This window comes from Oncorhynchus gorbuscha, linkage group LG22 (assembly GCF_021184085.1).
Source record: "Oncorhynchus gorbuscha isolate QuinsamMale2020 ecotype Even-year linkage group LG22, OgorEven_v1.0, whole genome shotgun sequence".
Lineage (NCBI taxonomy): Eukaryota > Metazoa > Chordata > Actinopteri > Salmoniformes > Salmonidae > Oncorhynchus > Oncorhynchus gorbuscha.
Window position 1 is genome coordinate 15,620,306 of NC_060194.1, and position 16,217 is coordinate 15,636,522.

Here is a 16,217-nt window from a genome sequence, read left to right on the forward strand (position 1 = left end):
TACGGTGAAGTCGTGTAATCCACAGGGTCGTATCAGAAGGGTGGAATGTGCCGTCATTGGGCGAGTCGCAAAAGCGCACCCCACATTTCCCACCCACAGCCAAGCCATTACATTACGGTTTCACTCCAGAACATAACCGCAGATGGAGACGGTGAGTGGCTTGTCCTGTTACATTTATAGGCCCAGTTATTCCCGGGTTGTAGCCCCTCTTAAACCCGATGAGGAAGCTAGCTAAAATATTAGGCATTCATCACAGTTACTATAGCCTGTAAAATCCCTCTGTTTGGAGGAGAGAGACCCCTCCCCCCCCCCCCCCGTCATTTTATTCCTGCAGGATTGCGAAATGGGCGTAGGTTATTGCCTGAGCTTAGGGACGCAGTCATATCAGGCACAATCATCTTTGTCCTTCCTCTTTTCCCCTCGTTCCCCGGCCTTCCGTTTACATTTGAGAACATAGTGGAATGAATCTGCTACTGCTGTTGCTGAAGCAGGGGGACTTATCACTGTGGAAATCAACGGGGCTGGATGTAGTCACTTATAACAAAGTAAGACAGAGGGATGGGATGAGAGATTTGGTTGAAGGGATGGTTAGAGGGAAGGAGGGAGGGAGGGCAGTGTGAGGGAGAAAGAAAGGGAAAGACGGAGATTTAAGAGAGGGAGAAAGAAAGGGAAAGACGGAGATTTAAGAGAGGGAGAAAGAAAGGGAAAGACGGAGATTTAAGAGAGGGAGAAAGCACAAGAAAGAGAGAGAGAGACACATTGTGCTCTTCTATCGCGCGTACAATGATAAACAGAACATTGCTATTTAGCTTTGGCATTATCTAATGTGACTTTTGATGTATTTTGTCCCCTCTCCCACTCTGTACGCCAGTGCCTCATGTCAAGCCAGGATGCAAGGCAGTATACTGTGTACATGTTTTGCCCTAGGCCTAAACACTTTGCATTATCTTAATAAATAATGTTGTTTTGTCCTTCTCTCCCCCTGTAGCCTGCCCCCCAGGGACATTTAAATCAACCCAGGGTCCAGGCCTCTGTTTGCAGTGCCCCTCCAACAGCCGCTCTACAGCCGAGGCCGCCACTATCTGCATCTGCCGCAATGGTTACTACCGCGGTGACATGGACCAGCCTGACATGCCCTGCACCAGTGAGTATCTTTATGGTACTGCTCCTACTCTAACTCTGTACAGCTAGACATGCCCTGCACCAGTGAGTATCTTTATGGTACTGCTCCTACTCTAACTCTGTACAGCTAGACATGCCCTGCACCAGTGAGTGTCTTTATGGTACTGCTCCTACTCTAACTCTGTACAGCTAGACATGCCCTGCACCAGTGAGTATCTTTATGGTAATGTTCCTACTCTAACTCTGTACAGCTAGACATGCCCTGCACCAGTGAGTGTCTTTATGGTACTGTTCCTACTCTAACTCTGTACAGCTAGACATGCCCTGCACCAGTGAGTATCTTTATGGTACTGCTCCTACTCTAACTCTGTATAGCTAGACATGCCCTGCACCAGTGAGTGTCTTTATGGTACTGTTCCTACTCTAACTCTGTACAGCTAGACATGCCCTGCACCAGTGAGTATCTTTATGGTCCTGTTCCTACTCTAACTCTGTACAGCTAGACATGCCCTGCACCAGTGAGTGTCTTTATGGTACTGTTCCTACTCTAACTCTGTACAGCTAGACATGCCCTGCACCAGTGAGTATCTTTATGGTACTGTTCCTACTCTAACTCTGTACAGCTAGACATGCCCTGCACCAGTGAGTGTCTTTATGGTACTGTTCCTACTCTAACTCTGTACAGCTAGATATGCCCTGCACCAGTGAGTATCTTTATGGTACTGTTCCTACTCTAACTCTGTACAGCTAGACATGCCCTGCACCAGTGAGTATCTTTATGGTACTGTTCCTACTCTAACTCTGTACAGCTAGACATGCCCTGCACCAGTGAGTATCTTTATGGTACTGTTCCTACTCTAACTCTGTACAGCTAGACATGTCCTGCACCAGTGAGTATCTTTATGGTACTGCTTCTACTCTAACTCTGTTAGACACTGTTTACGACTTCAGTACTGCAGTGTGCAGTACATGAATCCATCTTCCCCTAGTGTAGACCACAGTCCTCATTATCCTGATAGACACAGCAGACACACCAACTAGCCTCCTCACATACAGTACACCGGGTAGCCAATAAGCCTGTTCATGCCCTTATACTTACCGTAACACATGAAAACAATACGCTAAGCTCATCACAAGTCCTCATTGACACGCAATTATGTCAGAGAAGAACACTGAAGCCCTGAACGCACGCACGCACACACACACACACACACACACACACACACACACACACACACACACACACACACACACACACACACACACACACACACACACACACACACACACACACACACACACACACACACACACACACAGATGTTCATGCACACACACACACACACTGGCCCTAATGGAGAATCGTATTCATGGTTCTCAAATACTCCTCACTATGGAGCAGGACTAGATCTACTGTATTAGTCTGGGAATGTTAAATGTAATTATATCCTGATAATTCATGGAGCCTTAGCTGATTGGTTCAGAGACACGGTGTAGTGTCCACTTCTGTTCCTCTGGTCTGGCTGTTGCTACCAGACCTGTCTGTGTCTGTGGAAGCATACTGTAGCTACAGTTGAAGTCGTAAGCTTACATACACCTTAGCCAAATTAATTTAATCTCAGTTTTTCACAATTCCTGACATTTAATACTAGTAAAAGTTCCCTGTCTTAGGTCAGTGAGAATCACCACTTTATTTTAAGAATGGGACATGTCAGAATAATAGTAGAGAGAATGATTTATTTCAGCTTTTATTTCTTCATCACATTCCCAGTGGGTCAATTAGTATTTGGAAGCATTGCCTTTAAATTGTTTAACGTGGGTCCAACGTTTTATGTAGCCTTCCACAAGCTTCCTACAATAAGTTGGGTGAATTTTGGCCCATTCCTCCTGACAGAGCTGGTGTAACCGAGTCAGGTTTGTGGGCCTCCTTGCTCGCACAAGCTTTTTCAGTTCTGCCCACAAATTTCTATAGGATTGAGGTCAGGGCTTTGTGATGGCCACTTCAAATGCATTGACTTTGTTGTCCATTTTGCCACAACTTTGGAAGTATGCTTGGGGTCATTGTCCATTTGGAAGACCCATATAGCTTCCTGATTGATGTCTTGAGATGTTGCTTCAATATATTCACATAATTTTCCTTCTGCTTGATGCCATCTATTTTGTGATGTGCATCAGTTCGTCCTGCAGCACCCCCGCGACATGATGCTGCCACCCCTGTGCTTCACGGTTGGGATGGTGTTCTTCGGCTTGCAAGCCTCCCCCTTTTTCCTCCAAACAAAACGATGGTGATTATCGCCAAACAGTTCTATTTTTGTTTCATCAGACCAGAGGACATTTCTCCAAAAAGTACGATCTTTGCCCCCAGGTGCAGTTGCAAACCGTAGTTGGGCTTTTTTATGGCGGTTTTGAAGCAGTGGCCTCTTCCTTGCTGAGCGGCCTTTCGGGTTATGTCGATATCGGACTCATTTTACTGTGGATATACTGTTTCCTCCAGCATCATCACAAGGTCCTTTGCTGTTGTTCTGGAATTGATTTGCACTTTTCGCACCAAAGTACGTTCATCTCTAGGAGACAGAAAGCTTCTTTCTTGAGCAGTATGATGGCTGCATCGTCCCATGGTGTTTATACTTGCGTACTGTTGTTTGTACAGATGAACGTGGTACATTCTGGCGTTTGGAAGTTTCTCCCAAGGAGGAACCAGACTTGTGGAGGTCTACAATTGTTTTCTTAGGTCTTGGCAGATTTATTTTGATGATCCCATGATGTCAAGCAAAGAGGCACTGAGTTGGAAGGTAGGGCTTGAAATACATCCACAGATACACCTCAAATTGACTCAAATGATGTCAATTAGCCTATCAGAAGCTTCTAAAGCCATTACATAACTTTCTTGAATTTTTCAATCTGTTTAAAGGCACAGTCAACTTAGTGTATGTAAACTTCTGACCCATTGGAATTGTGATACAGTGAGTTATAAGTGAAATAATCTGTTTGTAAACAATTGTTGTAAAAATGACTTGTGTCATGCACAAAGTAGATGTCCTAGCCGACTTGCCAAAACTATAGTTTGTTAACAAGAAATTTGTGGAGTGGTTGAAAAACGAGTTTTAATGACTTTAACCTAAGTGTATGTAAACTTCTGGCTTCAACTGCATATGTATGTCAAGCCATCTGCTCTGCTGCGTTTCTCTTCGCCTTGAGACCTTGAATGCTCCCCTAGTGCAACATCAACATGCCGCTCCTCTTTCAAGTCTTGAATGCCCGTTCCAAGTGAGGCAGCCCTCTCCATGTCGTTGCTTTGAATTCCCCCTCAAGAATAGAACCCATTTGCACCTTGAGACTTTGAACGCTCCCCAACTGTGGCATCCTTGTCTGCCTTGAGGCTCTGAACATTCCTCAGGTTCACCGTAGCTCTCCAGGTTTTTCACTGGCATGCACCACTCTCCAACTTGACTCTATGCACGTTCCCTGTAGAACACTATAGCTTTCGGCTTTGAATCTCTGAACACTCCCAAAGAGTAGCCATTTCTACCGTAAGGCTGTAGAATGCACCCTTTCCACTATGATATCTGCTCACTCTCCTGGTGAGTCTCTTGTCTGAACGCTGCCTCAGCCCAGCAATGTTGCTCTTCCCATACTACGCCAAGGCCAGTGGAGGCTGCTGAGGGGACGACTTCTCATAACAAGGGCTGGAATGGAGTCAATGGAGTGGTATGAAGCACATCAAACACATGGTTTCTATGTGGTTGATTCTACACCAATGACTCCATTCCAGCCATTATTATGAACCGCCTTCCCCTCAGAAGCCTCCACTGGCCTTGTAGCATTCTCTGTTCAATGCTTCCCAACACTCTCTGCAAGCTGCTCTGCAATGCTTTCCTAATCCTGGCAGAAGTAGTAATAGTAGTGGTAGTAGTAGCAGGAGTAGTAATAGTAGTGGTAGTAGTAGTAGTAATAATAATAGTAGTGGTAGTAGTAGCAGTATTAGTAATAGAAGTAGCAGTAGTAGTAATAGTAGTAGTAATAATAATTTGAGTTTATTTCAGTTTATGTGACAAAACAAGCAGGTATAGCTTAGAGAATGATTGTACTCTTTAAACTGCTGTGAAATATATTTTCCATAACCAGGAATATTGCATTTTCAGCTGTTTGAAGCTGGTGTACAAAACATGAAGTAACGACACAAAAACAAAACTTGAGAACAGGAATCATAAAAATAGCAACATAGAACCGATCTACCACGTCTTAGACTTGCTTTCAATGAAAATGACAGATTTATAACTCACATTTCTATGTGAATTTGGTCGGGTTGCCCCAAAAGTTTCATATTGCAGCTTTAATGATTCTCTATTTACACATGTTGCTTTTGTTTAAATTGTGAACCTAGCTAGTCAATGTATCTAGCTAGCTAGTATTAGTCGCTTATTGATTTCATACATCTTACTAAAATAACCAGTGGTGTATAGTAAAGGCCATATGCAACCAAAATGTACTTTATTTCTCATTATTTCAATTCCCAAGATAGAAAAAAAGTTGCGCATCAGCCATCAAGAATTAAACCTGGGCTATTATTGAGCTTGGATGCTGCCATTGGACATGATGCAACGTAAGCACAGCACGGGCAGTGAAGCAGGAAGGAAACATTTCCTCAACAGCCAATGGCAATGCCAGACGGCCGATGGCTATAGTGTAGAGGGCAGCAGTAGTAGTCGTAGCAGCAGCAGCAGTAGTAGTAGTAGCAGCAGCAGCAGCAGTAGTATTAGTAGCAGCAGTAGCAGTAGTAGTAGTAGCAGCAGCAGCAGCAGTAGTAGTAGTAGTAGTAGCAGCAGCAGCAGTACTAGTATTAGCAGCAGCAGCAGCAGCAGTAGTAGTATTAGTAGTAGTAGTAGCAGCAGTAGCAGTAGTAGTATTAGTAGTAGCAGCAGTAGTAGTAGTAGTAGTAGCAGCAGTAGCAGTAGTAGTATTAGTAGTAGCAGCAGTAGTAGTAGTAGTAGTAGCAGCAGTAGCAGTAGTAGTAGCAGCAGCAGCAGTAGTAGTAGTAGCAGCAGCAGTAGCAGTAGTAGTAGTAGCAGCAGTAGCAGTAGTAGTAGTAGCAGCAGCAGCAGTAGTAGTAGTAGTAGTAGTAGTAGTAGTAGTAGTAGTAGTAGCAGCAGTAGTAGTAGTAGCAGCAGCAGCAGTAGTAGTAGTAGTAGTAGCAGCAGCAGCAGTAGTAGACGATCCCCCTCTCACCACCCTGACCCCCCGTGGGACCCACCGAGCCAAGGCTCCACTTCAAACCACGTCCATCTAGGGGGACCACCAAACCCTCTGTCTCCCAGCACGGGGCCCACTCCCCTCGGCTCTGCTACCCGCCATCGTAGGCCATTGGGACTGGCTCGCCCAGCATGGCACTCCCCTCTCCCTCACCAACCTTCAGGCTTCCCCCAGACTTTCCCCAGTTCCCTCACCACTGGCTGGTCCAGGGCTGCCTGCCTGCTGGGCCCACAGGCCTCTCTCTGTGTGGGGGAGAGAAGGAGACTGACAGGCCTGGCCATTAATTGGTGGGAGTTGGTGGGAGTGGGCCAGTGGAACTGTTGTTGATTAATTAGTTGGTCGAGAAATGAGATACAGGGTGTTTCTCAATATGCATTCTAGCGTACAAATTGGAGCACGAAACGATCAGCGTCCAATTAACGTATGCGAAATGGAGCACAGAGGACAGTTCTCAGATGAGTACTTTGTGTGTACACATTTCAAAGCATGCATCGACGCAAGCTTCAACTAAAATATTCCCAGGATTGTTGATGTAATATGACGCAACCATGGAAAAATTGTTTCTTGAAAATAATGGCTGCTGGTATTGAGCAGAAGCAAGAGAAAATGAACTCTGACTTCGGAATGATAAGGTTCCCACTCACATCTCGTTTAAAAATGTTTTCATTTTTTGTTAACCCATCCACCTGTCCTCCTCTTCAGAGGACAAATATATTTGTTGTTCTTTTACAGCTTTTCTGCTACATATACCTACATTACACATACACATTATACATACACATTATACATACATATTTTACGTACATATTTTACATACATGGTACTTTTATATAAAGCAGTTACATAACAATAATACATTACCAAACATCAACTATTTAATAAAATAGTAGTTACTGTCTTGTCTCATCGCTACAACTCCCGTACAGGCTCGGGAGAGATGAAGGTCGAGAGCCATGCGTCCTCCGAAACACAACCCAACCAAGCCGCACTGCTACTTAACACAGCGCGCATCCAACCCGGAAGCCAGCCGCACCAATGTCAGCGTGCAAACACAACCCTGCGGCGCCCAGCCCGCCACAGGAGTTGCTAGTGCCCGATGAGACAAGGATATCCCTACCGGCCAAACCTTCCCTAACTCGGACGACGCTGGGCCAATTGTGAGTCGCCCCATGGACCTCCCGGTCGCAGCCGGGTGCGACAGAGCCTGGGCTCAAACCCACAGCTAGCACTGTGATGCAGTGCCTTAGACCACTGTGCCACCCGGGAGGCCAAACATAACGCTTTAATCCCAAACCTCAGCCCATCCCACCTATCACCATAGACCACCCTCGTTTGGTTTCCATGTGCCATATACTTTTCAATTGTGCTGTGATGTTTTAGATACTTTTTTTATCTTTCTAATCGTATAGTATCCACAGATTGTGAGCTAAAGATGAAAACTTTTCATACGAGTATTATTATATTATTTTTTGACTGACTATGGCTTTCCAAATCACTCAACAGCTCATATGTTGCCTGACTACAAGATTTTATCTTGCTACGTTAATAAATACATATTGTGTTTACCTGCCTAGAATATCCACAGTAGTGTGTATACACCTGCCTAGAATATCCACAGTAGTGTGCATAGACCTGCCTGGAATATCCACAGTAGTGTGCATAGACCTGCCTAGAATATCCACTGCAGTGTGCATAGACCTGCCTAGAATATCCACTGTAGTGGGTATACAGCTGTCTAGAATATCCACTGTATTGTGCATAGACCTGCCTAGAATATCCACAGTCGTGTGCATAGACCTGCCTAGAATATCCACAGTAGTGTGCATAGACCTGCCTAGAATATCCACTGTAGTGCGTATACAGCTGTCTAGAATATCCACTGTATTGTGCATAGACCTGCCTAGAATATCCACTGTAGTGTGCATAAACCTGCCTAGAATATCCACTGTAGTGTGCATAGACCTGCCTAGAATATCCACAGTAGTGCGCATAGACCTGCCTAGAATATTCACTGTAGTGTGCATAGACCTGCCTAGAATATCCACTGTAGTGTGCATAGACCTGCCTAGAATATCCACTGTAGTGTGCATAGACCTGCCTAGAATATCCACTGTAGTGTGCATAGACCTGCCTAGAATATCCACAGTAGTGCGCATAGACCTGCCTAGAATATTCACTGTAGTGTGCATAGACCTGCCTAGAATATCCACTGTAGTGTGCATAGACCTGCCTAGAATATCCACTGTAGTGTGTATACACCTGCCTCGAATATCCACTTTAGTGTGCATTGACATGCCTAGAATATCAACTGTAGTGTGCATAGACCTGCCTAGAATATGCACTGTAGTGTGCATAGACCTGCCTGGAATGTCCACAGTAGTGTACATAGACCTGCCTAGAATATCCACAGTAGTGTGCATAGAGCTGCCTCGAATATCCACTGTAGTGTGCATAGACCTGCCTAGAATATCCAATGTAGTGTGCATAGACCTGTCTAGAATATCCACTGTAGTGTGCATAGACCTGCCTAGAATATCTGTAGTGTGCATAGAGCTGCCTCGAATATCTGTAGTGTGCATAGACCACAGGCTAACTGACAAAGATTTTGGTAGCTAACATTGGCCATCTACCTGGTATAACAACATTCATTTTAGGTTGTTTTCTACATCTAAAACTATCTAGCTAGCTAGATTAATGCGATTCACATATAGCTAGCTGATAATTATGAAGTCACAAGGTTGCGTTTGCTTTATGTAATATAATTTTTTTTAGTCTCTATTGGTCCAAAGTAATGCAGTAGCACAGGAGTGCGCACATGTACATTTTTATGTGTTCTCCAACATCTGGCCCTCAAAACAACGTACTCAAGAGAACGTCATCAAAGAAGGAACTCGGAGCAGGAGTGTGTGGAGCACGGTAGTATGCATATTGAGAAGCAACTATAGAGATGGAGGGGAAGAGCCGGAGAAGTGTGCTGTGGCTTCACTGTGTGAAGAGGGACGGAAATGGAGAAATGAAGTAGCAATGAGCCCTCTCTCACCATCCCCTCGCCCACTGTGGGACTCACCAAGCCGAGGCTCCACTTCAAACAACCTCCATCTCCCCTTTCCTCTTCAACTGGGGAGGCCGTCAAACCCTCTGTCTCCCAGCACGAGGCCCATTCCCCTCGGCTATGTTACCCACTGTTAGAGGCCTTTGGAAAGGGGTCGCTCTGCACAGCGCTCCCCTCTCTCCACCACCCTCAGGCTTTCCCCAGCCTTCCCCCAGTTCCTGGGCCCACAGGCCTCTCTCTGTGTGGGGGAGAGAGGCAGACTGACAGGCCTAGCCGTTAATTGGTGGGAGTCGGTGGGAGTGGGCCAGTGGAACTCTTGCTGATAAGTGTGATACAGGGATGGAGGGGAGTAAGGGAGAACTGTGCTGTGGCTCCACTGTGAGAAGAGGAAGGGACATTGAGAAATTAAGTAGCATGGTTGAGTTCATGGAAAGAGAACCTCAACTCATAACTGTGGCCAAGCTTCCAGATGCTTCCTTGACCTCTGCCGCACACTGTCTGGACCTCAGGCCACAAATCCATAATCCTCCTAACATTCTGCACTCTAAGGACAGGCTGAGAGAGATGTTTTCTCAGGCAATTCTTCTCTCCTTTTCAACCTTTCTCCTGTTCTCCTGTCCTCATTTTCACCACATCTCCTCCTAATTTCTCTCCCTCATGCCTTTTCTCATGATTCGACTTGTCATGTTATTTTTTTTGTGTCCATCTTCTCTCCTATCTTGTTCCTTCTCCTCCCATGTCTCCTTGCCCTCTTACCTCCTTTCTCTCCTTTCCTCCAATTGTCATTCTCTCCCTCTCTCATCTTCTCCATGTCTCCTTTCCTTTTTCTCACCGTCCCTCCTCTTCCTCCCTCTCTCCTCCTCTCCTTCTGCAGTGGTAGAGAAAGAAAGCTGCTGGTTCTGCCAGTAATGCACTAGTCAACAGAGCTAAGCCAGTGTAATTGCCTGGCCTGGGCTAATCCCTCTGCCTGCACTGCTGCCTGCCGTGGGAGAGATGGTGCTGTGCTTTAGACCTCAGCACACACGAGCATTCATTCTTCTCTAGCGATTTCTTTCACATCCCGTGCTCCTTGTTCGGCACTGATATTGGAGCTTTTGTAGATCAAGCAGACCAGCTTCCCTGGGTGTTAGACTTCTCCGGTTCTATCTGGTGCGGTGGGAGTCCGTAACATTGAAACAACTTCGCTGGGCACACCGCCATACCAGGAATGTGGTCGTAGTCGCTAATAGCTCCAACTGTTCAAAAGCTAGAGCCAAATCTGTTGGGCCTCTTTTTCTCTCCTCAAAGGTACGCTAGAAACCGCTGCTGCGGCTCCGTTTGTCGCAGGCGCTAATAGCGGATGTCGGCGGTTACTCACGTAGCCCACGCTTCTATGAACTAAGCGATGCATTCAGCCGACTGAGGGAAACAGGTTGCGCAACACGTTCGTTCATGTTATTGCTGCGAGCCCCGTGCGTCTTGCGAGACGGGCAATGACTATGGCTGAGCATTGATGTGACGTGATTGACATGATGGGTTTCTCAAGTGCAGATGTTTCTGACATGACCAAATTGATGGTGTGTGGCACCTGTGAGCGACATGTGCTGCCGAAGAAGTCAATTGGAGAATTAAGGCGTATGTGCGTGTGAGCCATTCTGTTTAGTTCTCCCTCTGACACAAAGCAGCCAACACCAACCCGCCTTTCCTTTTCTCCTCCCCCAATTCCTTAGTCGGTCTGTGCTCCGTATCTCCACACAGGGAGTTGTAGTGAGTCCCCGAGGAGCTGTTTCCCATTGAAAAGACAAACAGCGTGAAGGAGACCCAGCAAAGCACTGAGATTGGCTTAGAGGGCCAGGCTAGGTAAACAATGTGGTGGGCTGTTTATATTTGGGGCGCTGAAGTGCTCTTGACATTAGCAGGCAGCCCAGGGGGCAAACAAGGGTCGTGGCCTTTCTGGTCCTCCAACAATATGTGGACTGTAGACATTACTCTCTATCCACCTGTTCCATGGTGTTACGAATCCCTTTTGGCCCGACAGTCTAGGGGGGATGGTAATGAGACCCGTAACATAACTCATGCAAATTATTATTGTGACAAAGTAAAAGTGTGCACGAAATAACCACGACAACAGAAATCTACCGTCAAACTCAGGGTTTATTTATAAACACACGGTAATGGGGGGAGCAGGAAAAGGGGCTGAGCTGGACCCAAAGAAAGAAACAATAAATATACAAAAACACACCCCTAAGCTAGACTAGCCTACTTTAACAGCTAACTAACTAACCAAAAATACAGTGGGTGGTCCGCCCAGTTCTACCTAGTGTATTTAACAAAGTTCACCTACGGGAAGTGTATGCCCATGGGCGACTTGTCTTGGGTTCCCCCTTTTCCCACCAGCAACAAACAAACACCATAACCAAAAACAATACTCACAGGTGATGACAAAGTGCTATGGAGGTGCTTTAAACAAAAGAGAGGTTAAGATACAAAGCGAGAGTGAAACACAGAGACCTACAGACATGGCATTTACAGAGAGATTGAGCTAGAGATTTGAGCTGAGCTGCGCTTTAGAACAAACAAATGATGGGGTTTTTAAACCATGGGGAAGGAACTGTGATAGGTCAGGAAATAGGAGGAGGTGTGTCTTATGATTGATTGTTGACTGATTGGGGAGTGATGGTTTTCACCTGTGAGGGGAGAAGGAGAGAAAAGAAACACACACACACAGGATACACACACACACAGGATAACTGTATCTGTAACACATGGGATTCTCTATGCCTCATCAGTTAGTTGCCAATGGTGGGGATGAGTTTGACAGTAACACTATTGGGCATGCACGTGTACATGCATACACACACACTCACGCACGCATGCATAGACACACACACACTCACACCCTAACCGGACCCACCCAACCCCACACAAACTGTCACAAACACTCCAATCATTCTAACACGTCACTGGGAGTAAACAAAACGCTTGATGATCGTGCAGCCGTCCTAATTGTGGCGTGTAAGATGTAAGCAACAATCGAGGCTGACTAGTGCGGCTAAATGAATGCCAGGGTAGGAGCTCGGTAAGTAATGAACTCGACAAATTAAATCCCATGGCAAATTAAAACAGCCAAGGGCAGCCATAATAGCCTGCAAATCACCGGTTAAGTAGCAGTCACATCGGATTTCTCCATCCGTCACTGCATAGGGGAATCTATACAGCTACCAGCAGGAGCCCAGAGACGAGGTGCACCGAGCCAAACTCACACCTCTCCTCTCACAGCCATTTTGTTTTGTTGTATACATGCATGAAAACAGACGGCTCACAAGCATGTGAATAATGTACATGCAAACAGACAGTGGGATTACATGTCATATGTATTTGTTTCATGAGAAGCCATGTGTTCTGTAGTGTGACTGTCATATGACACATAGACAGGGTCATTTATATCAGTTCTGACAGCAGTAGGTGTTGTCATGTTGATTATATGGACTATATGTATACACACGTATAGTGTATGCCCTCCGTGTGTGTGTGTGATGCCCATGGGGCATATTGTAAGTGCAGCTGTTCTCTCCGTCTCTGCCCTATTTCTGCAAACACACACTCTCTCCTCTCGTTCACATCTCTCTCATTCTCTTAGGCTCCTGCCTCGCTCCTTATCTCGCTGAATTCAATTTGATTCGTGGGGCTTTATTGGCATGGGAAACATATGGTAACATTGCCAAAGCAAGGGAAGTAGATAATATACAAACGTGAAATGCAAACAATAGCAAATAATGTCTCTCTCGCTCTCGTACGCACACCTGATAGCGCCAATGAATACGGTGGTTGTTGGTCAGTTGTTTTGCATGGGAAACATCCTAATTATGGCTGATATGCCCAGTTAAATAGAGTTTCTTTCAAAAATACAAAACACATTCTAAAAATATATATGTTAAATGTAAGTGGCTTTGGGTAAAACTGTGGGCTATCGAGAGGTGATGGATTCCATCCTCTTTCTGTCCTCTTTGTGGTAGACTATAATAACCACACTGTGGAGGTCACGTCCTCCCTGTCACTGACCCCATAGTCGTCACCGTGGCGCAAAGCCGAGGTCGCCGCGGAAACACTGCCATTCCGTCACCTCTGTGTGTTTCGCTGCTTTGTCCAAGCGCCCCAGTGCTATCCCACATGGCTTTGCAGGAACAATGATTTATTGTGGCTGTGTTGACAGAAGCAACTGCCTGCCCTCACCCCTCGGCGATGGGAAACTAAGGGCTGTGTCCTAATACACTAATACAGCTTCCTTCTCTTGTTTCCTTTATTTTCAACTGCCTGCCCTCACCCTCCATGATGGGAAACTAAGGGCTGTGTCCTAATACACGAATACAGCTTCCTTCTCTTGTTTCCTTTATTTTCAACTGCCTGCCCTCACCCTCCATGATGGGAAACTCAGGACTGTGTCCAAATACACTAATACAGCTTCCTTCTCTTGTTTCCTTTATTTTCAACTGCCTGCCCTCACCCTCCATGATGGGAAACTCAGGGCTGTGTCCTAATACACTAATACAGCTTCCTTCTCTTGTTGCCTTTATTTTCAACTGCCTGCCCTCACCCTCCATGATGGGAAACTCAGGGCTGTGTCCTAATACACGAATACAGCTTCCTTCTCTTGTTTCCTTTATTTTCAACTGCCTGACCTCACCCTCCATGATGGGAAACTAAGGGCTGTGTCCTAATACACTATTACAGCTTCCTTCTCTTGTTTCCTTTATTTTCAACTGCCTGCCCTCACCCTCCATGATGGGAAACTAAGGGCTGTGTCCTAATACACTAATACAGCTTCCTTCTCTTGTTTACTTTATTTTCAACTGCCTTCCCTCAACCTCCATGATGGGAAACTCAGGGCTGTGTCCTAATACACTAATACAGCTTCCTTCTCTTGTTTCCTTTATTTTCAACTGCCTTCCCTCAACCTCTCTGTAATGGGAAACTCATACTACGCTTATACGGCTTCCTTGAATTGTATCCTTTATTTATTAACCCAGATCTATTCGGGCAATACATTTTCACACACCTTTTTGTGTAGACCATGTGCTTGAATAAGTCACATTGAATAACTTTAATCACATATTTGCGATCATTGTCAAGTGGTCCTTGCAGCGTACGATCTCAAGTATGTGATTGGAACAGTAACAACAGAATGTATGATGCAACAAACGTGTCTGAACAGCATGTAAACAATGTTTTGTACTGATGGGAAATAAAGGTCTTCACAACTTATGTTCCTCAATTTCACCTTTTATTGTAAAAGATAAATGCGAACTGTATCATTCGGAACATAACACGGAACACATCCACAGATAAACTCATTCCATAAACCAGTCTAAATAACCATTTTTGCGCTGACAAAAAAAAAATCATAAATTAGCAACCTAACAGCTAGACTAGTTTACAATGTACCACATCTATGGTGAGCACAAGAGACCAATGTAATGTTGTTTAGAAAATAAATGCATGTCAGCTAAGCTAACAGTTGCTAAATTCTTTATGATGGCAGCCATGTGTCTTTATGTTTGACTTGGCGAAAACTCCCTAATCCCAGAATGTCATTCACTATAAGACATAAATAAACAAAGTCAAAGATGGCTGTGCCCATTGCCTGAAAAATATGGACTTAGTTTAGCCACTTTTCAGCATATTACAAATCTTTGATGTGCTTGTTACAGTATATACAAGAACCGGAGCACATGACTTGACAAGTCATTTACCAAGCAAATAAAATCACCTCACAGATCATCACACCAAATACAAGCCTATTGCCTAGCCTAACCACAGCGAGAAAGCTAAACAGGGAGGAAACCATTTTAGGGGGGTTTGTGGGGGATTCCTTTTATTTGTGGGGGTTTTCAAGTCCATGGGGGGTAGAAATGGGGGAAGGTATCGTGGGGGGATATGATGCAGGAAATATTACTATAATGGGGGATTTTTCAATAAATGGGGGGCAAAAAATAGGAGATGTTTGTACGCTAAGTAAAAATAAAACCCCTTGAAAGGAGTTACAATGTGATGCCGAGTTCAAAACAACAGGGTACTGGGAAATCTCAGACTTCAGTGCGTTCAAGACAACTGGGAACTCTGAAAAAACAAGCTCTGACTGGGAAAAATCTTTTTGAACGGTCATTAATTTCTAGAGCTCCAACTTTCCGAGCTGAACATCACTGGTGTCATGATTTGACCTAGTATTTTTCAGAGTTCACAGTTGTCTTGAAAGCACCATAAGTCAGTCGAGTGAACTATCCTTTGTTATAACATCTTTGGTCTGACAGACGCTTCCATGACAACCAGAAAGCATTGTACACACATCGTATGTGACCATTACAATCTCTGCAAGAATCAGAATGCATGAATTGTTACCAGCACTTGAAAACGTGAATAAAACAGTAAATACATAATGATCCATACATACGGTGTGCTACAGTAGAAACGTCAACACAATATATAGAAACTATAAAGATTAATGAAAAGATTAATACCGTATGTGAAAAGACTAGATAGTCCTGGATTCACCTTGATTTATAAGAGACCCCTAGTCTAACTGCGAGCTGCCTCCCTCTCCTTTGGCGATAGCTCATTCGCTGTAGTGATGGACTATAATTAGCATATAGAGTAGCTGCTCTCTGATCACTGACATGTCCAGAAACAATCGTTTAAGTGGTGAAAACTCTTCCATCAACAGAGCGGGACTCATAAAAACATTCCACTAATCCCAGTTTATCTAAGTCTTTCCTGTCCTCTCCATGGATATGGAGTATGACCCGTTTCCCTCTCCTTG

General features: G+C 44.9%; 1 protein-coding gene across 3 annotated transcripts in view; it reads left to right on the top strand.

The window, feature by feature from the left end:
• Nucleotides 1-16,217, top strand: part of LOC124009399 (ephrin type-B receptor 1-like) — a 377,149-nt gene that overhangs the window by 275,635 nt on the left and 85,297 nt on the right. For all 3 annotated transcript variants that reach the window (XR_006834290.1, XR_006834291.1, XM_046321201.1), the window contains exon 4: nt 989-1,144. Coding sequence is in view for 1 of the 3 variants with exons in the window: in XM_046321201.1 (XP_046177157.1) it covers nt 989-1,144 (156 nt within the window). In the remaining 2 variants the exon portion in view is untranslated. The remainder of the gene's footprint in view (nt 1-988; nt 1,145-16,217) is intronic.